The sequence below is a fragment of the Nomascus leucogenys genome, chromosome 24 (genome assembly GCF_006542625.1).
Source record: "Nomascus leucogenys isolate Asia chromosome 24, Asia_NLE_v1, whole genome shotgun sequence".
Lineage (NCBI taxonomy): Eukaryota > Metazoa > Chordata > Mammalia > Primates > Hylobatidae > Nomascus > Nomascus leucogenys.
This window is the reverse complement of record NC_044404.1, coordinates 11918807-11943630: the sequence shown is the minus strand read 5'-3', so window position 1 is coordinate 11943630 and position 24824 is coordinate 11918807. Positions and strand designations below refer to the sequence as shown.

Here is a 24824-nt window from a genome sequence, read left to right as displayed (position 1 = left end):
TTCAAGCATTGAGCACTGGTTCTCTGTCAGGCCATGGGCTAGGTGTTGGGACCAGGCAGATGGGTGAAATTCTTTCTCTGTCATGCTCCTATGCTCTTCATGTCTTCCTTTGTCCACTATCTGGTGACCTGTCAAGACTTTGCTCCCTTGAAATATTGTGATGACTGCTGCTTGCTCCCACTTCTGCTTGCCACTTCTGCTCTCCCCTAAATGTACACTTTATACCCAGTGCAGCTCTGCTTTCTGGGTGAAAGTGTCAGCCCCATGCCTGCTCCAGGCGTGCTTTGCTGGCCTCGCTCTCACTCCTCGCCTGCGTGTATCCCCTGCGCAGTCACATCCATGGGCTTGTTTCCCGTTAACCAATCTGCGCATCTCTGGCCTTATTCTTCCCCCTTGCCAAGTAGTCCCCACTGCTGCCCTCTTGTTTCCCTCCTTGCCCTTCTGCAGCTCTCTTCCAGACCTACCCCAGATCCCTCTTCTTGACAAAGCTTTCCAAATCCCTGTCCTTGCTACTCCCATTGTGCCTTGCAGAGTACCTAGGTCTTCAGGTTTGTGCGTGAGCTCCCCTAGGAGGCCAGGAGATCCCTTGAGGCAAGAGCTCTCTCCTGCTCCTCTTGCTGTGCCCTTCTCGCAGTGCACTCATAGTACGTTATATAGTTAGTGCTCCACAAAGTGAGTGGATCATGTTGAATTTAGTAAAAGCCATTTCTGAGTGTCTCCTTGAAGTGTTTGCTTTATGGACACAGAGAAGAGGCAGGAGCAGCTGTTCCTCAGCATTGACCTTGCGTTCCTCTGAGCCCTGCTGTTGGTCACAGCTCCGGTGTCTGTCCTTGTCTTTCTCCCCAACCAGGCCTGGCATGCGTGGGCAGTGATGAACTTCGAAGCTGTGCTACACTACAAACATCAGAACCAAGCCCGCGACGAGAAGAAGAAACTGCGTCATGCCAGTGGGGCCAACATCACCAACGCCACCACTGCTGCCACCACGGCCGCCACTGCCACCACCACTGCCAGCACTGAGGGAAGCAACAGTGAGAGCGAGGCCGAGAGCACCGAGAACAGCCCCACCCCATCACCGCTGCAGAAGAAGGTCACTGAGGTACCCTTCCCTTCTTCCTTATTAACAACCAACCAAGGTGCCAGGCTCTCTGAGAAATGGAATCGTTGTTAAGCTTAAAAGGAACCTGAGGCTGTATCTGAAGTGCCAGGTGGAGCTGGAAAATACTGCCTATCTACCATCCAGCACTGCCTGAGACAGGGCTTTGTGTGTGAATATTTGTGTTTGGGGAGCTGATGCAGCCTCTCTGCTGAAGAACAAGCTCCTTGTCAAGCTTCCCTATGGATGAGCTCATTCTGTACGTGCTGCAGCTGTGTGTGGGCAGCTGTACACAGCTGCGGGTCCACTCTGAGGATGGGGCTTGGGAGGTCCATCCTCTGCCTTTTTCTCTCCACTTCCACTTCTTCCCCTTCCCCTTGGGCTATCAGTTCAGAATGCACCAGGGCAGCTGGCAGGCCCAGAGATCAGGGTGTTCAGAGCCTCAGCCCCATCTCCTCCCTCCATCCTGTTCAGGAAGCCGCCGTCAGCCCAAGATAATAACAGTTATGATACAGTTGCCATTTATTGAGTCTTTACTATGTGCCAGGTAATGATTAAAGATTTTTCATGAATTAACCGATTTAATTGTTATAACCACCCTTTGAAGTAGGTACAATTAGTATGCTCTTATGCCCATTTTACAGATGAGAAAGCTGAGGCAAGAGTGTCGCTAACAGGTGTGTGTTCCAACAGGATCTGTCCAAAACCCTCCTGATGTACACGGTGCCTGCCGTCCAGGGCTTCTTCCGTTCCATCTCCTTGTCACGAGGCAACAACCTCCAGGATACACTCAGGTATCAGAGAAGGGAAGGATGCAACTCTGGTAGGCCATGTTAATGGCAGGACCTGGAAGTCACACGTAAAAGTCCTCTTTCCCTTCCTGACCCTGATCAGGACACCCAAGATCGATGTATGTGCCTTTTTTCTGCACTGCAGTTTAAGGAGTAACAGCTGACTGGGCCCCACCTGTGTGGGTGAAACCTACAGAGAGTGAGGAGGAGAAGTGGAGCGAGAACTACCCATGTGTGGTTTATTATGTAGGGATTATTAACCCATCTGTTAATCACAATATTTCTTTTTTCTGACCACCTGTTGCCTGTTGAAGTCACAGTATTTCTAAAATCCCTCTGCAACTTGGAGAGGTCTAAACAAATGACTCAAATCAGTTAACCCAGAGGGTAAAGGTGACAAGGTCCATGTCCTCCTTCATTTGAGGATCTCCAGCCAGCTAAGAGCCAGGTGTCCCTGTTGCCTCTGCCCTACAGCGACTCTTACATGTGCAGACTTGTGGCTCTCTAAAGGTTATCCTGGCTCGTCTGTTTGATGTCTGCATACGTGCCATGGTGACCCCTCGGTGACCTGGGATGAAATGCTCATTTGCTCAGGGGGATTCTTGTGGTGTTCAGTCAAGAGCACTGCCACCCATCACAGACAACTGCTCCCATGGGAGGAGCATTTGAGAGTCACTGGTTGGAGTCCCTGCCAGCTCTCTTCTCAGGAGCCTTAAAGATGAAAAACAGGCAGGCAAAAACTGGGAAACTAAATTTTCTGTGACTTTCTCATTTCTTTTTCAGAGTTCTCACCTTATGGTTTGATTATGGTCACTGGCCAGATGTCAACGAGGCCTTAGTGGAGGGGGTGAAAGCCATCCAGATTGATACCTGGCTACAGGTGAGGACACTTGGTTACAGGTGAAGGTGGCTCCAAGTCTCTCTTCTGTGTGTCTCCTCTTACAGGCATGCTCTGTTCAGCGTCACAAGGCAGCGTGTGTTAATACAGTGCTAAGGAAGTAGGGCTCGGTCCCAGTGTCAAGTGTCCATATTTTCTTTATTTTCTTTTAGAAACTAAAGGGAAGGGAATGAACCATTTCAGAGCATCAACTGAAACAAGTTAAAAGAATTGATCTTTGCCTAGAAGAATAACTAGTTGTTTCAAGTCTCATATGCTACATACTGTGTCTTTTTGAATACCAGGTTATACCTCAGCTCATTGCACGAATTGATACACCCAGACCCTTGGTGGGACGTCTCATTCACCAGCTTCTCACAGACATTGGTCGGTACCACCCCCAGGTACGTGGAGACCCTGGGCAGTTTCTCATCTAACTCCTGGTTTGGTGGTCAGCCTTTCCAAAAGCTGCCCTGGAGACACAAGCGCAGGAACTGGGAGCCATGTGTTCCATCCTGGCCCAGGAGGGTCTGTCCAGCCAGCCGTCCCAGAGGGCCCGGGAGCCTTGCTAAAAAGAAAGCGTTCCCTCCAAGACTGAGTTAGCCTCTTCCTGGTAGTCTCAAGCAGATGTTAATGTCACACTCACCACTTGTTTTGTCATTCTCCTTAAAATTCACACCAGCTCTTCCCCAACCCACATTCCTTTATAGATGTTCCTTCTGTCTTTCCCTCAGGCCCTCATCTACCCCCTGACAGTGGCTTCTAAGTCTACCACGACAGCCCGGCACAATGCAGCCAACAAGATTCTGAAGAACATGTGTGAACACAGCAACACCCTGGTCCAGCAGGCCATGATGGTGAGTCGGAGCCACTGTGGGGTTCCATAGACCCTGGTCACTTAGCTGGTGGGCACGAGTGGGATTGTTTTTCTTCCTCGCATTGGTGCTGTGCACTTCCTCTGACTGCTGGAAATACTACCTCCTGTGTCTCCAAAACAGACCTTTCTGAGGTTAGCTGATTCTTCATGCTTCTCTCCTTCTCTTGGCTTCAGGTGAGCGAGGAGCTGATCCGAGTGGCCATCCTCTGGCATGAGATGTGGCACGAAGGCCTGGAAGAGGCGTCTCGTTTGTACTTTGGGGAAAGGAACGTGAAAGGCATGTTTGAGGTGCTGGAGCCCTTGCATGCTATGATGGAACGGGGCCCCCAGACTCTGAAGGAAACATCCTTTAATCAGGTACGGGGTAAAAAACAAGAAAGGACATAACCCTGTAGAAATATTCTGCCACTAAAAAAAAATGAAATGAGAAAAGTTTTTACAGAATGAAAGGACATGACCCAAGGCCTTTGTCAGATTTCTTTTCCTCTAGGCTTTCCACTGACTTTAATAAAACGAGCTCTGATGGAGGTCACAGACCATAAAACATCAGAAATTAGTTACAGGGACCCTTCTGAATTTTAACTGGAAAAGCCCAAGATTTCTCAAGAGGTCATCTCGTCTCTCCTCTCACCCTTCCTTCCCTATAAGCTATGCTGCTGATTTGGGAGCTCCAGGGTTGGAGGCCTGCACCTCTGCTCTCACTTTCTCCAGCCCACAGCAGGCTCCTGAGGAAATGTCTGCAGTCAGCCTGGGGATTTTGCCTCCTGGCTTGGTTGAGACTTTGATCACTTGAAAACGTACCTGCTTTCTCTCTCAGGCCTATGGTCGAGATTTAATGGAGGCCCAGGAGTGGTGCAGGAAGTACATGAAATCAGGGAATGTCAAAGACCTCACCCAAGCTTGGGACCTCTATTATCATGTGTTCCGACGAATCTCAAAGCAGCTGCCTCAGGTAGGATCTTCAGGCTCCTGGCAGGGTTAACTGTCATTATAGTCCTTTCTGTTTTACTGTCTATGAATGTTCTAACACTCATTCCAAAGCATCTGGTTTTACTTCTGCTTTGGGGACAAGTAATTGTTATTAGCAATCCACTGAAAAATACTTAAATTGCGTTTAAATTCCTCCCTGGAGGCAGAACACTAAATCCTTTGGTAATTATTCACAGCTCACATCCTTAGAGCTGCAATATGTTTCCCCAAAACTTCTGATGTGCCGGGACCTTGAATTGGCTGTGCCAGGAACATATGACCCCAACCAGCCAATCATTCGCATTCAGTCCATAGCACCGTCTTTGCAAGTCATCACATCCAAGCAGAGGCCCCGGAAATTGACACTTATGGGTAAGGACCATTGTGCACTTCTGTCACCCACTTCTCCTTCCTACCCTGGCTGAGACCCCTTCCCTCTTCTGAAATTACTGCTTGCCATTCCCACTACTCACCTATCATAGCTACATCTCTCCCATGCTCATTGAGAGGGAAATAGAGGAAAAGCAAATTTCTCATTATGTCCTCAGGACTTAGTTATTCATGTAGTTGGGCTTATGTGAAGCATGATCACACACAAAGGGAATGACAAAGGCATGCAAGACAGAGAAGTAGCAGTGGAAGGCAGGTGTTGGGGACTGATGAGGCCAGGAAGGAGGCAGCTAGGTGCAAGTGGGGAAGGTGCTAGCTCCTCTGAAACGAGGGCTTCTGGCTCTTGAATTTTTTTGTTTTTTTTTTTTACCATCATAGTCTCTGTGGTAAATGATTGTGTAAAATGAACAAGTGGATTCTCACAGTGAGATTTGTTAAGCAAGTGGCCTCTGGAATTTCCCTTGGGGTAGAATGTTACTTATGGGGGATGTTTTAGGGAGGCCTTAGTGCTGTGGTGGCACTTTGAGGCCTCTCGCTGTTTTTTTTTTTTTTTGAAACAGAGTTTTGCTCTTGTTGCCCAGGCTGGAGTATAATGGCGCAATCTTGGCTCACTGCAACCTCCATCTCCCAGGTTCAAGCGATTCTCCTGTCTCAGCCACCCGAGTAGCTGGAATTACAGGCACACACCACCATGCCTGGCTAATTTTTGTATTTTTAGTAGAGTTGGGGTTTCACCATGTTGGCCAGGCTGGTCTCAAACTCTGACCTCAAGTGATCCGCCTGTCTCGGCCTTCCAAAGTACTGGGATTACAGGTGTGAGCCACCGCGCCCAGCCGCCTCTTGCTTTTTTTTTTTTTTTTTCCCAAGACAGAGTCTCACTCTGTTGCCCAGGCTGGAGTGAGGTGGTGTGCTCTCGGCTCACTGCAACCTCCACCTCCTGAGTTCAAGCGATTCTCGTGCCTCAGCCTCCCTAATAGCTGAGATTACAGGCGCATGCCACACACTCAGCTAATTTTTATATTTTTAGTAGAGATAGGATTTCACCACGTTGGCCAGGCAGGTCTCAAACTCCCGACCTGAGGTGATCTGCCCAGCTTGGCCTCCCAAAGTGTTAGGATTACAGGTGTGAGCCACCACGCCCAGCCTCGATTCTCGCTCTTAATAATGCTCATGTTTCTTAAATGCAGTGATTATTCACCAACACCAATTACTCATGGTCCACAGGTGATTGTCTCTGCATGAGCTGTTGTCTTCTGATACCAAAATGTGGGTCAGGCTGGTTCTTGGGGTGTTTAATTAAAGAGAGTTTAAGAAAAGAATTGTTCCCAGAGGTGTAAGCAAAGCTAAGAGAATCAACAAGGAGCGCTCATGAACAAGCACAAGTGTGAAATTGTTACTCAACCCTCACCCACACCCACACTCCAGAACTGGAAGAGCAAGGAGCCCAGCTAGAACCGTCACCATGCCAGAGAGGCCATCTGGCAGAGTCTACAGCCCAGAGAGAGTGGCGGCTTCTAGAACTGGGGCCAGGCTGGTGGTGGGGTACACATACCCTGACCTCTCCCTCTACCCATCCTCTGACCTCCTGCCAGTACCCTTCCACCATTGGCCACGCCCAAGTGGGATCCCAGGTGATGCGGCCTGTAGGAGTCAACCTTCTCAGAACAGAGGAGGACAGAGTGGGTCGGAAAACAGGAATGATCATTTCCGTGCCTAACCATTCCTGGTCCTCAAAAACAGGTTTTGTTTTGTTTTAATTTGAACAACATTGGTCATTGAGAACCATAAAATGCAAAGCCACTCTTCATTAATTCTGAGGATCGTTTTTTCTTTTTGTGAGGAACGTATGATTAGGCATATGTAGTCTGTGGGATCTCTTGAATGCAGTGGTGCTCTCAGCTGAAGAGCTGAGGGCCTCCGATATACACTCACCGCTCCCACTGTCCCTTACAGGCAGCAACGGGCATGAGTTTGTTTTCCTTCTAAAAGGCCATGAAGATCTGCGCCAGGATGAGCGTGTGATGCAGCTCTTCGGCTTGGTTAACACTCTTCTGGCCAATGACCCAACATCTCTTCGGAAAAACCTCAGGTATTCAGAAACCCTGAAATGGCAACAATTTGAGAAGTCTTCTGGTTTTTTCCTACATTTGTCTCATGTAGTCATGTATTATATCATAACAAAAAACTATAAAATTAGGGAGCCAGGCACGGTAACTCATGCCTGTAGTCCCAGAAACTCCAGAGGTTGAGGCAGGGGGACGGCTTGAGCCCAGGAGTTCAAGGCTGCAGTGAGCTGTGATTGCGCCACTGCCCTCCAGCCTGGGTAATAGAGCAAGACTGTCTCTTTAGAAGAGAAAAGCTGGGCATGGTGGCTCACACCTATAATCCTAATATTTTGTGATGCCAAGGTAGGAGGATCACTTGAGCCCAGGAATTCAAGACCAGCCTAAACAACATAGAGAGACCCCATCACTATTTATTTAAAAAAATTAAAAAGGTGACCAGGCACGGTGGCCCATGCCTGTAATCCCAGCACTTTGGAAGGCCCAGGTGGGTGGATCACTTGAGGTCAGGAGTTTGAGACCAGCCTGGCCAACATGGTGAAACCCTGTCTCTACTAAAAATACAAAAATTAGCCGGGCGTAGTAGCGGCCACCTGTAATCCCAGCTACTCAGGAGGCTGAGGCACGAGAATTGCTTGAACCTGGGAGGCGGAGGTTGCAGTGAGCCAAGATTGCACCATTGTACTCCAGCCTGGGCGACAAGAGTGAAATTCCATCTCAAAAATAAATAACTAAAGTAAGAAAAAAAAAAATTAAGTGGCCAGGCATGGTGGCTCACATGTAATCCCAACACTTTGGAGGGCTACAGCAGGAGGATTGCTTGAGACCAGGAGTTTAAGACCATCCTGGACAACAAAGTGAGACCCTGTCTCTACAAAAAAAAAAATCAGCTGGGCATGGTGGCTCATGCCTGTCGTCCCAGCTCCTTGGGAGATGGAGGCGGAAGAATCATCTGAGCCCAGTTGGTCGAGGCTGCAGTGAGACAAGGTTGTGCCTCTACACTCCAGCCTGGGCAGCAGAGCAAGACCCTTTCTCTCAAAAAATAAAAATAGGCTGGGCACAGTGACTCACACCTGTAATCCCTGTCTCTACAAAAAAAAAAATGCGGGGCACAGTGTAGTCCCAGCTACTCAGGGAGCTGAGGCAGAAGAATCACTTGAGCCCAGGAGGTCGAGGCTACAGTGAGCTGTGATGGTGCAACTGTGCTCGAGCCTAGGTAACAGAGCGAGACCCTATCTCAAAAAGTAAATAATTTTTTTAAAATGTTTTAAAAATGAAAAATTAAGTTATAAAATTTTATAACTTAATTTATAACCAAGTTCTTCCAGAGTTTTTAGGGTATTCTCATTGGGAAATGCCTTTAACAACCTCCAAAGAATCCAGCAGGGAGCAATTTGTGGCAGGTAGACTGGAGAGTCTACAGATGAGATGGGTCTGACCCCTTGTGGGATGAAAGCCAAACCTTTCCCATCATCTGTATTTTGGCACTCCTCTTCCTGTTAAAAACCATGAGAATTCACTTGAGAGGTATTTTAGTCACTTGCTTGTTCCCCCAAAGCCATGAGTTTCTTAGGCAGGTTGAGGAGACTCGTGTTGCTTTCACTGCACCATCAGTGCACTGTCTTTCTGTGATGCCTTATTCTTCACAAAGCGTCCCTCAACACACTCTTCACACCAGCCTGGTGCTGCGAGGGCTCATTAAAAGTAGTCAGGGCCGCCAGGCGCGGTGGCTCACACCTGTAATCCCAGCACTTTGGGAGGCCAAGGAGGGTGGATCATGAGGTCAGGAGTTCGAGACCAGTCTGGCCAACATAGTGAAACCCCGTCTGTACTAAAAATACAAAAAATTAGCCAGGTGTGGTGGTGTGCTTCTGTAATCCCAGCTACTCGGGAAGCTGAGGCAGGAGAATCGCATGAACCCAGGAGGTGGAGGTTGCAGTGAGCTGAGATAGTGCCACTGCACTCTAGCCTGGGCAACAGAATGAGACTCCGTCTCAAAAAAAAAAAAAAAAAAAAAAAAAATAGGGCCGGGCGCAGTGGCTCAGGCCTGCAATCCGGCACTTTGGGAGGCCAAGGCAGGCGGATCACGAGGTCAAGAGATTGAGACCATCCTGGCCAACATGGTGAAATCTGTCTCTGCCAAAAATAAAAAAATTAGCTGGGCATGGTGGCACGCACCTGGAATCCCAGCTACTTGGGAGGCTGAGGCAGGAAGATCACTTGAACCCAGGAGGCGAAGGTTGCAGTGAGCCAAGATTGTGCCACTGCACTCCAGCCTGGGCAACAGAGCAAGACTCTGTCTCAAAAAAGAAAAAAAAAATAGTCTGCCTGTGTTCTCAGCTGCTCAACGGTATACTCTCTTTACGGTACGCTAACCCTGCTTTTCTGTGGGCACCAGCATCCAGAGATATGCTGTCATCCCTTTATCGACCAACTCGGGCCTCATTGGCTGGGTCCCCCACTGTGACACACTGCACGCCCTCATCCGGGACTACAGGGAGAAGAAGAAGATCCTTCTCAACATCGAGCATCGCATCATGTTGCGGGTATGTGATGCGGCCACGAGAGCCAGTACCTCTTCCGTGGCAGGGAATCTCTGTAGCGCTGCTCTTCTCATTCCTCTCTGTATGTCTGTCACTGAAAAATCTCTTTGAGAGAATCAGCTTTGAAGAAGGTTTAATAAAGTGAGTCCTAAAGCAGATAACCTTGTAAGAAACTGAAGGACCCTTAAGCTGAGAAATTGTTTTCACCATCCTAGGGAAGACTAGACAGATAAATATTCGGCACCATATATTTACTAATGTATACAAAGCACTGGCCATATGGAGAAATAATGTTTAGTAGATGTGTAAGTAATAAGAAAGAGAATTGCTTGTTTTCCAAAACCTTCAAACTTCCGGTACTCTCATCTGCACAGAAGGCCTATAACTGAGGTGAGGTCTTGTGTTTTTCCCTTATGCCTTGGGGTTCCAGTGGTCATCAGGTCAGAATGGTCACTTCATTTCTCCTTTTGCCATGTTCTTATTTCCCTTCTTTTTTGGCTATGATGGGGAAATTAGAACTCAGCTCTGCCTGGACCCCAAGCCTTGTTTCTTCCTGGACTCAAACTACGTGTCTTAGGCTGCTCTCTTACTGAACAGTTGTGTCCTGATGCAGATGGCTCCGGACTATGACCACTTGACTCTGATGCAGAAGGTGGAGGTGTTTGAGCATGCCGTCAATAATACAGCTGGGGACGACCTGGCCAAGCTGCTGTGGCTGAAAAGCCCCAGCTCTGAGGTAGGCCACTGGGCCCTGCAGACCTGCGCTCTCCTGGAACCCCCACTCGCAATAGGATGGCCCTCCCGTCTGTTCATGCGCACACAGCGGCTCTTCTTTGCTGTGATTGGCTGTAGAGCATGTCCAGACTTTTCTAACAAAAATGAAATGGGTGAGCAAGACAAGTTCACAGAGTTAGAATGAGTAGTTTAATATTTCTCCAGAACTCTTTATATATAAAGAATTAAAGATAGTTGTCTTTTTTATACATGTTACACATTTCCTATTAGTTTTTAAATTTTGCTAATGGTGTGTTATTTGGTTTGGAGTTTTTGTTTGGTTTGGTTTGGTTTTTGATACACAGTCAGCCCTCCATATCTGTTGCTTCTGCATCCGTAGGTTCAGCCAACCGTGGATAGAATATTTTTAAAAAATATATATAACAATAAGAAATGTAAATTTTTAAAAATATAGTAGAATGACTATTTACATTGTATAGCATTCACATTGTATTAGGTATTATATGTTCTCAAGATGATTTGAAATATAAGGGAGGTTGGCCGGGTGCGGTGGCTCACACTTGTAATCCCAGCACTTTGGGAGGCCAAGGCAGGAGGATCACTTGAGCCCAGGAGTTCAATACCAGCCTGGGCAACATAGTGAGACTCCATCTCTTTTGTTTTTTCTTTTTTTCTACCCAGGCTGGAGTGCAGTGGGAAGATCTCAGCTCACTGCAATGTCTGCCCCCTGGGTTCAAGCGATTCTCCTGCCTCAGCCTCCCAAGTAGCTGGGATTACAGGCACGTACCACCATGTGGGTTAATTTTTGTATTCTTAGTAGAGACAGGGTTTCACCATGTTGTCCAGGCTAGTCTCAAACTCCTGACCTCAAGTGATCCACCCACCTTGGCCTCCCAAAGTGCTAGGATTACAGGTATGAGCCACCACACCTGGCCTGTGAGACCCCATTTCTAGAAAAAAATTAGCCAGACATGTTGGTACACACCTGTAAGCCCAGCTACTCGGAAGGATCATTTGAGTCCAGGAGAATGAGGCTGCAGTGAGACATATCATGCCACTGCACTCCATCCTGGGTGACAGAGCGAGACCCTATCTCAAAAAAAAAAACAATAAAATATATATATATATATATACATATTTTTTTTTTTAGAGACAAAGTCTCACTGTGTCACTCAGCCTGGTCTTGAACTCCTGGGCTTAAGCGATCCTCCTGCCTTGGCCTCCTAAAGTTCTGGGGTTAGAGGCATGAGCCACCATGCCCAGCCTACACCATTTTATATAAGGCACTTGAATATTGTAGATTTTGGTATCCGATGGGGGCCCTAGACCCAATCCTTTATGGATACTTAGAGACGACTGTACAGGCATTTTTAAAAGTTAGAAGTTACCAAATTTTTAATCCTTTTCTTTAAAATTTCTTCCTTTGGTTTGTTTTTGTGTTTTGTTTGTTTGTTTGTTTGTGTGTTTTTTTTGTTCTTTGTTTTTTTTGAGACAAGGTCTTGCTCTGTTACCCAGGCTGGAGTACAGTGGCATGATCTCGGCTCACTACATACTCTGTCTGCCAGGTTGAAGTGATTCTGCTGCCTCAGCCTCCAAAGTAGCTGGAATTACAGGCGCATGCCACCATGCCCGGCTTTTTTTTTTTTTTTTTTTTGAGAGGGAATCTCGCTCTGTCACCCAGGCTGGAGTGCAGTGGCGCGATCTCGGCTCACTGCAAGCTCCGCCTCCCAGGTTCACGCCATTCTCCTGCCTCAGCCTCCCGAGTAGTTGGGGCTACAGGCGCCCGCCACCATGCCTGGCTAATTTTTTTTTTTTGTATTTTTAATAGAGACGGGGTTTCACCATGTTAGCCAGGATGGTCTCGATCTCCTGACCTCGTGATCTGCCCGCCTCAGCCTCCTAAAGTGCTGGAATTACAGGCGTGAGCCACCATGCCCGGCCACTCTTTTGTATTTTTAGTAGAGACAGGGTTTCACTGTGTTGGCCAGGCTGGTCTCGAACTCCTAGCTTCAAGTGATCCACCCTTCTCAGCCTCCCAAAGTGCTGGGATTACAGGCATGAGCCATGGTGCCTGGCCTCTTCCTTTGGTTTTATATTTAGAAAGGCCCTCTCCACCTTTAGGTTATTTTTTTACCTATACTTTGTTATACTAGTTACAGGGTTTTTTTTACATTTAAATCTTAATCCAAGCCAGACACTGTGGTACACACCTGTAGTCTCAGCTACTTGGGAGGCTGAGGCAGGAGGATTGCTTGAGCCCAGGAGTTCAAGGCTGTAGCACATTAAGACCACACCTATGGGCGGGGTGCAGTGGCTCACATCTATAATCCCAACACTTTGGGAGGCCAAGGCAGGTGGAATGCTTGAAGCTCAGGCGTTTGAGACCAGCCTGGGCAGCATTGCAAAACCCCATCTCTACAAAAAATAAAAAATTAGCCAGGTATGATGGCGCTTGCCCATTGTTCCAGCTACTTAGGAGGCTGTGGCGGGAGGATCACTTGAGCCCGGGAGGCAGGGGTTGCATTTAGCTGAGATTGTGCCACTGCACAATCTGTAACTCAGCCTGAGTGACAGAGCCAGACCCTGTCTCAACAAAAAAAAAAAAAAAAAAAAGAAAAGAAAAAGACCACACTTAGGAAAAGCCATTACACTCCAGCCTGGGTAATATAGTGAGACCCTGTCTCTTAAAAAAGAAACAAGGCCAGGCATGGTGGTTCACACCTGTAATCCCAGCACTTTAGGAGGCCGAGCCAGGTGGATCACAAGGTCAGGAGTTCGAGACCAGCCTGACCAACATGGTGAAAACCTGTCTCTACTAAAAATACAAAAATTAGCTGGGCATGGTGGCACATGCCTGTTATCCTAGCTACTCAGAAGGCTGAGGCAGGAGAATCGCTTGAACCAGGGAGGTGGTGGTTACAGTGAGCCAAGATTGTGCCATTGCACTCCAGCCTGGGCAATAGAGCAAGACTCTGTCCAAAAAAAAAAAAAATCTTAACTAAGTTTGGAATTTAAGGTGTAACTTTATTTTTTTAAAGATGACTAGCCATGACCACACTGTTGGCCAAATAATTCATCCTTTCCCTGCTATTTAGAAGATTTTGTTTTTATTGAACACTGAATTTTTTTTTATTTTATTTTTTGAGACAGAGTTTCGCTCTTGTTACCCAGGCTGGAGTGCAGTGGCACGATTTTGGCTCACTGCAACCTCCACCTCCTGGGTTCAGTGATTCTCCTGCCTCAGCCTCCTGAGTAGCTGGGATTACGGGCATGCACCACTACACCCGGCTAATTTTTGTATTTTTAGTAGAAACGGGATTTCACCATGTTGGTCAGGCTGGTCTCAAACTCCTGATCTCAGGTGATCCACCCACCTCGGCCTCCCAAAGTGCTGGGATTACAGGCATGAGCCACTGTACCCAGCCTGAACACTAAATTCTACGTGTCCTTGGATTTCTTTCTAGGGCTCCTCTTCTGTTTCATTGCTCTTTCGGCCTGTTTCTCAAGTTCCATGGTGTTACTACAAGTCCCTTCTCAGGGGCTATCATCATCTATTTTTTTTCTTGAGGCTGTTAACATCTTTATACTCATAAAGGGATATCCTTAAACTGATATTTTTCATTTACTCAGATCTTTAAGTCTAACACTTCTAATTAAGTTTAATTCAAGGCATAGTTCATTGTTAGAATTGTGAATGAGGTCTTTATAATGTTATACATTCTAACCAGTTATTGATGGACTGTAAGAAAACAACTGATTAGGCCAGGCACAGTGGCTCAGGCCTGTAATCCCAGCATTTTGGGAGGCCGAGGCAAGCGGATCACTTGAGGTTAGGAGCTCAAGACCAGTCTGTCCAACAAAGTGAAACCCCATCTCTACTAAAACTACAAAAATAAGCTGGGAGTGGTGGCGAGTGCCTGTAATCTCAGCTACTCAGGAGGCTGAGGCATGAGAACCGCTTGAACCCGGGAGGTGGAGGTTGCATAAGCCAAGATAGCACCACTGCCTTCCAGCCTGGGTGACAGAGCGAGACTGGGTCTCAAAAAAACAAACCAAAGACAGCTTATTAGAGTATAATTATGTTGAAATTAAAGTTTCCAGAACCTTAGTTCACATGCACTCCTGTGTTCTAGGTGTGGTTTGACCGAAGAACCAATTATACCCGTTCTTTAGCGGTCATGTCAATGGTTGGGTATATTTTAGGCCTGGGAGATAGGTGAGTAATTTAATTTGGTTTTTTTAGTCTTCTTTCTCCATTGTAGTTTTCCTGAATGGTTTCATTTGGTTTTCCAATTAAATATATGGCTCTTTGGTAAATAAATATTGGTATTGTATATGTAAGGTCTCTTTTACAACATTAGCCTTAGTTCCCTATTGATTGTGATGCCATCAGAAGAATACATCAAACTAAAGAAAAAGAAAAATAGTTCAAGCTGGGTGCAGTGGCTCATGCCTGTCATCCTGGGAGGCCAGGGTGAGAGGATCACTTGAGCCCAGGGGTTTGAGACCAACTTGGGCAATAGCAAGACCCCATCTCAATAAAGCCCCACATAGTTCAAGGATACTACTTTCTCCTTAGTTTGGCTTAATGTATTAAAAGCTGTATTACAGGGCAGACTCAATGGCTCATGCCTATAATTCCAGCACTTTGGGAGGCTGAGATGGGAGGATCACTTGAGCCTAGGAATTTGAGACCAGCCTGGGCAGCATAGCAACATCCCATCTCTACAACAAATAATTAGCCAAGCATGGTGGCATGCACCTGTAGTCCCAGCTCTTTGGGAGGCTGAGGTAGAAGGATCACTTAAGCCCAGAAAGTCAAGGCTGTAGTGAGCCGTGATTGCACTACTGCATTCCAGCCTGGTCAACAGAGTAAGATTCTGTCTCAAAGAAAAAAAAAATACTAAATCATATTGGTTTTATTGATTCAATAAACGTTTGTCAGTCAGTCACCACTGTGCTAAGATAAATCATTTTATTTCTGTAATTGAAACCAACCAAAGTAGATCCTTCTGATATTTTTGCATAAGTTTTGTCGAAATGTACTGACTGAAAATGTAATTTAGGAATGTTCAGAAATGGACTCACAAGAATGTAAAAAAGACTGGTTCTCTGATGTCTACTGTTTTTCTCCTGGAATCATGTCTCATGCAACTATTTGAGAGTAAAAATAATTTTACCCCTCAAAAATAGTAGATTTTTGTTTTTAAAAGTCTAACAGAGTATCTGTTGATAAAAGCCAGGTGGTTGCCAGGATTGGTTCAGGGACTTAAGGAGACGAGACCCTGTTACGGCTGCTCAGTAAAAATGACAGAGCCTTGTCACCAGAAGGTGCCAGTGCTGCCAGAAACGACTTATTAGGTCACCAAAGACCTCAGAAAAGCACAGTATCTCAGTACAGTGGGACAACCTGTGATTCACACATAAGCCCGCATTTCAGCAGGAGTTGGCAAACTGTTTCTGTAAAGGACCAGTTAGTAGGTCATTTTAGGCTTTGTGGGCCCTTTGGTCTCTGTCACAACTACTCAGCTCTGCTGTCGTAGCACGGAAGCAGCCTGGAACAGTACTTAAACAAGGGAGCGTGCTGTGTGTTCCAGTAAAACTGGACTTGCAGAAGTAGAGGTGGAGGGGCTGGATTGGCTGAGGGCTATCGTTTACCAACTCCTAGCTTACAGTATCACGTACTTACTGATTTTTTCATCCATGATCTCTGTTGATCCCTCCCTGATCTGTCTTCTGTTTCTCAAAGACACCCATCCAACCTGATGCTGGACCGTCTGAGTGGGAAGATCCTGCACATTGACTTTGGGGACTGCTTTGAGGTGAACACATGTTCTAGAACCCCAACCTCATCTTCCCGGGTGATCACTTTTCCCCCTCCTCTGACACTTTAGGCAGACTTAAGCCCAAACTGCCTTACTCTTAACCCCTGCTGGCCCTACCAAGGCTGTAGTTAAGTCAGTCTAAGAAATGAAATCTGGGCTCGGGGGCGGGTGGCCGCTTGTATCCAGCATTGGGGGGAGGCGGGGACGAGGTCAGGGATCGGACCGGTGAACCCGTCTCTAAAAAACAAAATAGGGGGTGGGGGGTGCTGTAGTCCAGCTACTCGGGAGGCTGAGGAGGGAGGCGGAACTGGGGGCGGAGCTTGCAGTGAGCCGAGATTGCGCACTGCACTCCAGCCTGGGTGACAGAGGAGACTCGTCTCAAAAAAAAAAAAAAAAAAAAAAAAAAGAAATCTGGGCTCTTAGTTGGACTGTAACCTTCTTGGAGCAAGGGCTGCTGTTCACATGCCCTCTGAGTGGAGGAGGCCCCTACCCTCCATACCGCCTGTTGCCCAAGGGCCTGGACACGATGCACATTTGTCTTTTTTCCTTTTTGTTTTCTCTCCTTTTCTGTTGTTTGTTTCTTGTTTTTTAAGTTGTCTTTCAAATCCCTGTGACAAGTCCTCTCACTAAACCCAAGCTGCTTCGTTTCTCTGCTGTAATTAAAATCAGTGCAGGTGATGCAGAGTAAAGCCACCTGCTCCACCTGGCTCCAGGTAAAGAAAATAAACCTTGATTTGGCTTTTCCCATTTATTATTCTGTAGGTTGCTATGACCCGAGAGAAGTTTCCAGAGAAGATTCCATTTAGACTAACAAGAATGTTGACCAATGCTATGGAGGTGAGTGGATATTGGGAACGAGCTGCTTCGAAATGAGATAGGACAGTTACAGCCTTCTCTGAGAACACACTTGTTAGAGCCCATCAGTTCCCCAAAGTGCCTTTGTGATTTTTGTAGCAGTTTTCTGTTATTTCCTATTGTGTTAGAAATGACCTCTCTATGAAAGGCTTACCACTTCACTTCTGACCTGGTTTCCTGTGGATCACAGTCCTGCCCTGATTACTTCTCCTAAGACATTCTCACCCTGATACGTCAACATGGCCTGTGTCTACTAAGTGAGGGTAACAGACCCCCTCAGCTTGCTTTGGGTGTAGAGTTAGTAACACCTGTGGTAAGTGGCTCTGTCCCATTTCTAGGTTACAGGCCTGGATGGCAACTACAGAATCACATGCCACACAGTGATGGAGGTGCTGCGAGAGCACAAGGACAGTGTCATGGCCGTGCTGGAAGCCTTTGTCTATGACCCCTTGCTGAACTGGAGGCTGATGGACAGTGAGTATCATCAAGTGCCTGGGAGCTGAGCTCGGTGGCTCATGCCTGTAATCCTAACATTTTGGGAGGCCAAGGCAGAGGAGTTGCTTGAGGCCAGGAGTTCGAGACCAGCCTGGGCAACATAGTAAGACCCCTCTGCAAAAACTGAAAAAATTAGGCATGTATTAGTCTGTTCTCACACTGTTATAAAGAACTGCCTGAGACTGGATAATTTATAAAGGAAAGAGGTTTAATTGACTCACAGTTCTGCTTGGCTGGGGAGAACTCAGGAAACTTACAATCATGGTGGGAGGGGAAGCAAACACATCCTTCTTCACTTGGGGGCAGAAGAGAGAAGTACAGAGTGAAGGAGAGAAAAGCCCCTTATAAAACCACCAGATCTCATGAGAACTCAGTCACTATCACGAGAACAGCATGGAGGAACCATCCCCATGATCTAATCACCTCCCATGAGGTCCCTCCCACAACACATGGGGATTACAATTCAGATTGCAGTTCAAGATGAGATTTTGGGTGGGGACACGGCCAAACCATATTAAGATGGGTACAGTGGCACATGCCGGTGGTCCTATCTGCTCAGGAGGCAGAGGCAGGAGGATCACCTGAGCCTGGGAGGTTGAGGCACAGTGAGCTATGATCATGCCACTGCTGCACTCTAGCCTGGGTGACAGAGTGAGACCTTGTCTCAAAAAAATAAAAAATGTAATTTTAAAACTAAAAGAAAATAAGTAAAAAATAAGATCAAGTGTGTGGAAGCTGGGGTTGGCAGGCTCCCAAGTTAGCAATATCCAGCATATAACATTTTATAAACCTATGCCCCTTCAAGCCTGCAGCCTGGGATACATTGCTGACCTATTGCATTACATTTGCACAGAGTAACTCTGACACCTGGAAAAGAACTTCAAGTATTTTTATTAACTAAAACAGAAAATGCCATTATCAATTTAGATACTAAAATATTCTTCAGTATTAACCAAGTATCCTAGTGATTTTTCTCTGGGATTTATATAGAGTAGTAAGCTGAAATTTTAATAAGAAACACAAACAGTTATGATTTGGGACAGCAGTATCTTCATCTACCCTTTGTTCTGCCACCTTAGGGGATGTTCACCAAAAGAGCTTCTAATCCATTGAAATTAAATCATACTTTGACCTTATATTATCTGTATTACATTGTCTAAGTCCAAATCAACAGTATAGAGTGTCCCCCTGGGTTTCACATCCCATGCTAACACCCACCCACTTATTCCCGAGTAATATGTCTGTCATCTCTTTTTTGGGGGCTATAGCTTTACGAACAATTATATTTTTATGACTGGAAGAAAACCAAGTCTCTTTCAAGTCAAAATTTGAAGCATGTTTCAATACTCTTTATTTCTCTTCCTAGCAAATACCAAAGGCAACAAGCGATCCCGAACAAGGACGGATTCCTACTCTGCTGGCCAGTCAGTCGGTAGGTGCATCCATGGGAGGTCACAAAGGCTTTCCCCGTTGTGTAGAGTGTTTGTAGAGTGGGGTGGGCTTCAGTCAGTGGGTGCATCCCACAGGACGTTACAGAGGCTCTCCCCCTTGTGCAGAGGGTTTGTAGAGTGGAGTGGGCTTCAGTCGGTGGGTGCCTCCCGCAGGACATTACAGAGGCTCTCCCCCTTGTGCAGAGGGTTTGTAGAGTGGGGTGGGCTTCAGTCAGTGGGTGCATCCCACAGGACTTACAGAGGCTCTCCCCCTTGTGCAGAGGGTTTGTAGAGTGGAGTGGGCTTCAGTCGGTGGGTGCCTCCCGCAGGACATTACAGAGGCTCTCCCCCTTGTGCAGAGGGTTTGTAGAGTGGGGTGGGCTTCAGTCGGTGGGTGCCTCCCGCAGGACATTACAGAGGCTCTCCCCCTTGTGCAGAGGGTTTGTAGAGTGGGGTGGGCTTCAGTCGGTGGGTGCCTCCCGCAGGACATTACAGAGGCTCTCCCCCTTGTCCAGAGTGTTTCTAGAATGGGGTGGGCTTTGTTATTGACAGAGTAGGAGGCATAACTTAAAGTGGTAATGGCTACTGAATATGAAGGAAGTAAACCTAGTTTTCTTGTGGTTCTTGACAGTGATAGTTTTGCAAAGGTGTATTACTGCCAGCTTATCACCTGATAAGCATTTAATCGAACTTCAAATACTTGGTCTAGAAATATTTACTGAGCACCAAGCAGCTAATATGTTTTTTATTTACCGTTTCACACATGGAGTGGGTACCTGAAGCTCTGAGATTTTTATCAAACTATCTGATTTTAATCTATCTGTAAAAACACAGTTTAAAGTATGTCTGAATATCAGCTCACTAATGGTGTCTGGGTTGGAATAATTATTAACAATATTGCCTTGGTCTTCAAGCATTGATAATAGCTCAGAAATGGGAAGATGGAAGCAGCAGAAATTTATTTGTGTTGCTGGGAGGAGCCCTGGAACTACATGGAACAGTGTTTCTAGGAGCGCGACTCACAGAGCAGGGGTCTAGGAAGACTTGTGTCCCTCTGAGAGCCAGAGTCCTTTTTGTGTGTGGAAACCTCTCAGGAGTGTTAGAGTCAAGCTGTTTAACTTTTATTTTATTTGTGTTAGTTTCCAGCACACACAGCATTGAAGTTACTGGTTTGGGGGGGTGGGGTTTGTTTGTTTGTTTGTTTGTTTTTGAGTAAAACTGTTTAACTTTGTTTAGCCCTCTCCTCTTCCCCACACTCCCCATCCCACCCCTTTTTTCCTTCATGACATTTAGCAACACCCTACATAGTTCACACTTTGGGAATTACTGTTGGGGTGTAAAAAAGTATATATTTTCTACAAATGTTTACAGAACACTTACAGCTAGTTAATAAACTAAGCCAAATAATGTCTAGGGGTGCAAAAAGAAAATGTGAGGTACAGTGGTCACCTGAAGAAGCACAGAACAGCATTACAGAATTGACCATAACCTGCGTGAAATAATCAGAGAGCAGTAGACTCTGCCGTGGAGCCTGTGGGTGCTTTGGTGTGGAGTAGGGCTATGGAGATTCAGAAAAGGGGACTTCACTGTGAACTGTAGCTGCGAAGAGAGCACTTGGGTTGGTGGCATCTAATCATCACTTCACCTGACAAAGGGTAATTTTTTTTTTTTTTTTTTTTTTCTTGAGACGGAGTCTCACTCTGTCACCCAGGCCGGAGTATGGTGGCGCAGTCTCGGCTCACTGCAACTTCCGCCTCCCGAATTCAAGCAATTCTCCTGCCTCAGTCTCCCAAGTAGCTGGGATTATAGGCGTGTGCCACCATGCTCAGCTAATTTTTTTGAATTTTTAGTAGAGATGGGGTTTCACCATGTTGGCCAGGCTGGTTTCAAACTCCTGACCTCAAGTGATCTGCCCACCTCAGCCTCCTAAAGTGCTGGGATTACAGGCGTGAGCCACCCCACCCTGCCAAAGGGTAATTTATTCTTATTGGAGGGATGGAATCTGATGGGTAGAAAGGAAAAGGGTGTTTCAGGCAAGAAATTGGGATACTGGGTTATAATGTCATACATGGACACTGTGACAGGATTTGTGAATGCCTGAATCACCAGGCTCATAGGACGCACAGTCTCTGGGGGAGCTTATACTGGTGGCTGGTCTCAAATGAAGTGTGCTGAGACTTACTGGCTTCATTCTCAGGGCCCACCTCCCTAACACATTCTCAAGTGGCTACTATATGTTGTCTGTAGCGTACAAAAGGGAACTAGGACAGCCAGTTCTGCTGGCACCAGATGGTGGTGGATTTGGTCGTTTAGCTTAAAAGTTAAATTCCAGCTGAGTGTTGTGGTGCCCACCTGTAAGCCCAGGAGGAGCGCTTGAGCCCACAAGTTTGAGACTAGCCTGGGTAACACAGCAAGACCCTGTCTCAAAAAAAAGAACTTACAATGGATGATTAATAGAAGTATAACTATCACCCGGGTGCGGTGGTTCATGCCTATAATCCCAGTACTTTGGGAGGCCCAGGCAGGCGGATCACCTGAGGTCAAGAGTTTGAGACCAGCGGGCCGGGCGCGGTGGCTCACGCTTGTAATCCCAGCACTTTGGGAGGCCGAGGCGGGCGGATCACGAGGTCAGGAGATCGAGACCACGGTGAAACCCCGTCTCTACTAAAAAATACAAAAAAAAAATTAGCCAGGCGTGGTGGCGGGCGCCTGTAGTCCCAGCTACTCGGAGAGGCTGAGGCAGGAGAATGGCGTGAACCCGGGAGGCGGAGCTTGCAGTGAGCCGAGATTGCGCCATTGCACTCCAGCCTGGGCGACAGAGCGAGACTCCGTCTCAAAAAAAAAAAAAAAAAAAAAAAAAAAAAAAAAAAAAAAAAAAAAAAAAGCCAGTAATCCAAAGAAAGAAAGAACTGGAGCAGAGTCAGGAGCCGATATCGCCATGCACTCCAGCCTGGGCGACAGAGCGAAACTCCGTCTCAAAAAAAAGAAGTATAATTATCACTACCTTCATTCAGAAGGTCTGTGATGTACAAAGACAGCATTCAAAAAACTTCGTAATTCTGATTTCAGACTCTTCTCTGCTAAAAGTCATAATCAGTGGAGGGTGAACCTAACACCTGAGGACTTTTTCTACCCAGAGCTGATATGAAAATTCCTCCAAGGAATAACATTTCAACCTCGTGTGTGACACATTCCAAAGTTAATTTTCTTTATCAGTTTTTGTCCAAACACATTTTGTCACAAGGCTTTTGACCTGTTCTTATTCCTATGAGTTTATTTTGTTAATGCAATTTGCCTGAAAATCCACGTTTCAATTCTGATAAGCACCAAATTTTTTCAGTAATTATTAACTCACATTTGAAAATGGCTTTACAGATTTAAAAATTTTTTTTTTTTTTTTTTTTGCAAATGGAGTCTCAGGCTGGTCTTGAACTCAGCTACTCAAGTGATCCTTCCACCTCAGCCTCTTGAGTAGCTGAGATTACAGCTGTGTCCAGCTTAAAACTTTGAAATACATAAAGAGTAACATAAAACTTACCTTCTCTTTTCCCCTTTAGGGTAGATAGGGCAGGCGTTAAAGGAATAGAGTGCGTAGAGAATTAGATGCTAACACCAACAGTAGCTTTTTGGTGTTTGAATTTTCTGTTAATTGATTTCTTTTCCCATAGAAATTTTGGACGGTGTGGAACTTGGAGAGCCAGCCCATAAGAAAACGGGGACCACAGTGCCAGAATCTATTCATTCTTTCAGTAAGTTCAGCCTCTGAGGAACTGCACCAATGACTAGCTCATTAAGAAAATAGCAGCTGTGTTATACCCTGAGAGGGGTCAACAAGATGAAGCAACAAAACTGCCTTTGAGCAGAAAAGGTTCCATGAATTTCTCATTGTATTCTGAAGACAAAGATGGACGTAGAGGAAGGATTCCTTAACACTTAAAAAAGTGAATATTTGAGAAAAACAGGGCACCCATTGAACCTGTTGTATTGCTCCCTTCTTACTGTTATTTCTACTTTTGTGTATTCCAGTTGGAGACGGTTTGGTGAAACCAGAGGCCCTAAATAAGAAAGCTATCCAGATTATTAACAGGGTTCGAGATAAGCTCACTGGTGAGTGTGTCATGTGTTTACTTAAAAGGGACATAAAATCTGAGCACACTTTACTCTCTCTGAGTGGTGGTCAGCCCCATGTCCAGTGGTGTTAGTGACGTGCCTTGGCACCATGCAGCTGACAAAGAGTGTCTTTGAGGTCATCAGTTAAACATTGTCTCTGATTCTTCTTTCTGATGACTGATAACAGTACTTAATGTTAGTTTAATCTCGTCTAACTCAGGAGGTGAATAAATTTCTTTTGGGTCCAAAATCAGCCAAATTCAGAGAAGTGTTTTTTAATCATTTTTTTTTGTTTGTTTGTTTGTTTGAGACAGTTTTGTTCTTATTGCCCAGTCTGGAGTCCAATGGCCCCATCTTGGCTCACTGCAACCTCTGCCTCCCAGGTTCAAGCAATTCTCCTGCCTCAGCCTCCCGAGTAGCTGGGATTACAGGTGCCCGCCGCCACGCCCAGCTAATTTTTTGTGTTTTTAGTAGAGATGGGGTTTCACCATGTTGGGCAGGCTGGTCTCAAACTCCTGACCTCAAGTGATCCACCCACCTCAGCCTCCCAAAGTGCTGGGATTACAGGCATGACCCACCGCACCCGGCCGAATTTTTCTTTTTTTCTTTTTTTTTTTGGGGGGGGCAGGGTCTTGCTCTGTCACCCAGGCTGGAGTGTAGTGGTGCGATCTTGGCCCACTGCAACCTCCACCTTCCAGGTTCAAGCGATTCTCCTGCCTCAGGCTCCCAAGTAGCTGGGACTACAGGCATGTGCCACCACACTCGGCTAATTTTGTATTTTTAGTAGAGACAGGGTTTCACCATGTTGGCCAGGCTGGTCTTGAACTCCTGACCTCAGGTGATCCGCCTGCCTCAGCCTCCCAAAGTGCTGGGATTACAGGCGTGAGCCACCGCACCTGGCCGAATTTTTCAAATCCAACTATGATGGTATCCTTCTTCTTCATGTCTGAGGATAAGCTGTTGGCATAGACAGTTAAGCCAACAGGGAACAAGAAGTGCATCGATTGCTAGGAAGAGAGTGAAATGTTTTTGTTCCTCCTGTGCTAGGTCGGGACTTCTCTCATGATGACACTTTGGATGTTCCAACGCAAGTTGAGCTGCTCATCAAACAAGCGACATCCCATGAAAACCTCTGCCAGTGCTATATTGGGTGGTGAGTGGGGCTCTCAAAGTGACTTTGTTAAAATAAGCAATCAGGTCCCAAGCCTAGGTCCCAAAGCCCGGGTAGCAAAAAGATTTGGTGAGGTATCTGTAAAGGGCAGTTAGAGCTCAGATCTCTTTAAAAGTTCACATTTACTGCATGTACTCATTGTTATAAAAAAAGAAATTGAGAAATATGGATGCATACTTGGAAGGCAAACACTAAAATTAAAATTACATTAAGATAAGTGGTTTAGGAGAATAGGCAAGGCTTGTTTGTTTGTGAGGGGTTCCCTTTGGGTTTTGCTGTCAGTCCAGTGCAGAGATACAGGAAGGGCAAAGGAAAGAAAAAGCTAGAGCAGTGACAGAGAGAAGGAGATAAAAAGACAGTTTTATGATCTGGGAGCCTAACCTCAAGGACCACTCTGGGGTGTGCTTTGATTAATTGCCTGAGGCATGCTTGAAGGCAGAAACTTGAGAGAGCAGGTGCTGGGGAAGTGTCCTTGCGGGACCTCGGTGGGCATTAGCCTTGACTGGAAATGATGAGTGTGTCCCATGCAATTAGCTGTGGGAGAGCTCAGGGAATACCCTGGGGTTGTCAGACCTTGGCCTTTTCATTTTCAAGTTA

The 24824-nt window shown here is 46.3% G+C and overlaps 1 protein-coding gene across 5 annotated transcripts in view; it reads left to right on the top strand.

The window, feature by feature from the left end:
* Nucleotides 1-24824, top strand: part of MTOR (mechanistic target of rapamycin kinase) — a 156122-nt gene that overhangs the window by 130270 nt on the left and 1028 nt on the right. For 4 of the 5 annotated variants that reach the window (XM_030805770.1, XM_030805771.1, XM_030805773.1 and 1 more), the window contains 19 exons: nucleotides 851-1099; nucleotides 1790-1890; nucleotides 2671-2767; nucleotides 3070-3168; nucleotides 3499-3621; nucleotides 3816-3998; nucleotides 4459-4593; nucleotides 4808-4982; nucleotides 6954-7089; nucleotides 9462-9609; nucleotides 10220-10342; nucleotides 14475-14557; nucleotides 16091-16163; nucleotides 16929-17003; nucleotides 17360-17495; nucleotides 18883-18948; nucleotides 22615-22695; nucleotides 22973-23053; nucleotides 24104-24209. In XM_030805770.1, the coding sequence (XP_030661630.1) occupies nucleotides 851-1099; nucleotides 1790-1890; nucleotides 2671-2767; nucleotides 3070-3168; nucleotides 3499-3621; nucleotides 3816-3998; nucleotides 4459-4593; nucleotides 4808-4982; nucleotides 6954-7089; nucleotides 9462-9609; nucleotides 10220-10342; nucleotides 14475-14557; nucleotides 16091-16163; nucleotides 16929-17003; nucleotides 17360-17495; nucleotides 18883-18948; nucleotides 22615-22695; nucleotides 22973-23053; nucleotides 24104-24209 (2270 nt within the window). The remainder of the gene's footprint in view (nucleotides 1-850; nucleotides 1100-1789; nucleotides 1891-2670; nucleotides 2768-3069; nucleotides 3169-3498; nucleotides 3622-3815; nucleotides 3999-4458; nucleotides 4594-4807; nucleotides 4983-6953; nucleotides 7090-9461; nucleotides 9610-10219; nucleotides 10343-14474; nucleotides 14558-16090; nucleotides 16164-16928; nucleotides 17004-17359; nucleotides 17496-18882; nucleotides 18949-22614; nucleotides 22696-22972; nucleotides 23054-24103; nucleotides 24210-24824) is intronic. The other variant, XR_004028485.1, reaches the window with a different exon arrangement.